The sequence below is a fragment of the Pteropus vampyrus genome, unplaced genomic scaffold (assembly GCF_000151845.1).
Source record: "Pteropus vampyrus isolate Shadow unplaced genomic scaffold, Pvam_2.0 Scaffold313, whole genome shotgun sequence".
Lineage (NCBI taxonomy): Eukaryota > Metazoa > Chordata > Mammalia > Chiroptera > Pteropodidae > Pteropus > Pteropus vampyrus.
This window is the reverse complement of record NW_011889094.1, coordinates 462936-464708: the sequence shown is the minus strand read 5'-3', so window position 1 is coordinate 464708 and position 1773 is coordinate 462936. Positions and strand designations below refer to the sequence as shown.

Sequence of the window (1773 nt, the reverse complement as noted above, 5' to 3'; positions counted from 1 at the left end):
CAAAGGCAAAAAAATCAATTTCTCGACCAAATGTTTCTTTTTTAAAAATTGAGTGTACTATAAATATATGTTCCTTTACAGAAAAAAATGCTAAATGATATATACTAACTAATGGCAATAACATAGGATAATAGCTTTTCAATATATTACAGTACTTAGTCTTCAAATTTGATAAACCACAGTCAATTCAAATTTCACCAAAAGCATCAGTGCATATAAGTCATTCAGGCAATTTTCAAATCTCATAGTATCAGATTACAACAACTGCCGAGATGAATTCCTATGCTTTTGTATTAAAAAACAGCCATGTTGCTTTGAAATGTTTATGTAACAAAAATTACAAATAAAGCACGAAGATAATTACACAGAACTGAAAATGGAGCAAAATTTGCCTTTCAAAAGGTAAGGACTGTCAACTGATGGTCATTGGTGCTATTTCAACGCCAACCGAAATCCCCAATTTGGGGTGCGGTAAAGAGAAACTTTACTCAGTGCAAACAGCTCAACTGTGATACCACAGCTGTGAGCAGCACGACTGTGGAACAGCTCAACTGAGCTGTCTTACAACGCAATTACCAAGCAGCATGGCAGCAAGATGGCCCTGAGGCCAGGCGCCTCTCTGGCTAGACAGCTCTGCTCCACGCTGCACAGGAATGCTCCTCATCCTGGTCCCGAGAGACATCTGTGTTTCAGCTCCGGCTGGAGAAACACAGTCTGCACCGTTTGGTGGAAAGAGAAAGTCTCTGAGCCTGAGGGGAACTGACTTACATAAATAGAAGTCCCCACCCCTGGGCCCTGAATGGTCTGTCTTCATGCAAATGAAGACTCCAAATCCTTCAGTTTGATTGGCCCAAAAGGCACTGTCCTGATTGGTCAAATGGGGTCATTCTGATTGGTCAGTGAAGATGCTAAGGAGAATATAGCTACACAGCTCCAACCATACAAGAAATCCTCAGTCCTCTTGGTTGAAATACTAATCCAAGAACTCCTTTGTAAGAGCTGGCTCAGCTAGCGGGAATACAGTGCAGACACGCAGTTCAGTGCAGGCTTCTCCCTAAAGTGAAGTTTGCTTGAGAGGCCCTGTGTAGAAACAGCTGCTAGGCTGTTTTTAAATGAGCCCAGTCAGCCACCAGGAGTCCCTCTTGGTAGGTATTTTCTTTCTCAGGGTCCATAGGACCAATACTTTTAAAAAGTACTGTACAAATTTTGCACACAAAACACACACACTTTGACATTTCTGTTCACGTTTTCTAAAGTTATTAGAAAATGGGGAAAATATATAATTCCCATTTGTATTTTAACAATAATCAAAAATAAAATAATTTAGCATTTAAATAATTCAATCTACTTTATTAGTTTTGTAAAACATTTTAGGAAAGGAGATAAATACTCATCCAGTATCACCTTATAAATGGTCAGCTTTCAAAATTCGAATTAAAAGCTTTCATTACCTAGAGTGCATTGAGTTTCTGTAATGACATTTAGCTCTCTCAGGTAGAGTTTCTCTTTATGAGACAAATCTCGTCGCTCTAAATCTCCAAAAAAAAAAAGAACAAAGAACTATTAAAAATAGTCATTTGCATTTGTAACATTATGCATTTGTAAAACATTCAAAAGCTTTAAAAACTTTTTGAAATTATTAAAAAGTTAACATTTTCAAGGATTTTTAAAAGTTCATATTCCAAATATTATTAGGGGCTACATAAAAAATTTTACAAATTCAAGAAATAAGTTAAAAAAGTTAAAATAAAATTGAAAATAAAATAATCCAAA

The 1773-nt window shown here is 36.3% G+C and overlaps 1 protein-coding gene across 2 annotated transcripts in view; it reads right to left on the bottom strand.

Moving 5' to 3' along the window:
- The window catches only part of PHF10 (PHD finger protein 10), a 14175-nt gene extending 12608 nt beyond the window's left edge, over window positions 1-1567 (bottom strand). The window contains exons 1-2 of one of the 2 annotated variants that reach the window (XM_023521741.1): window positions 1452-1567; window positions 577-714 (exon numbers count right to left, since the gene is read on the bottom strand). In XM_023521741.1, the coding sequence (XP_023377509.1) occupies window positions 577-682 (106 nt within the window). In that variant the 5' untranslated portion in view covers window positions 683-714; window positions 1452-1567. The remainder of the gene's footprint in view (window positions 1-576; window positions 715-1451) is intronic. The other variant, XM_011377496.2, reaches the window with a different exon arrangement.
- Between the last annotated feature and the right edge of the window lie 206 nt (window positions 1568-1773).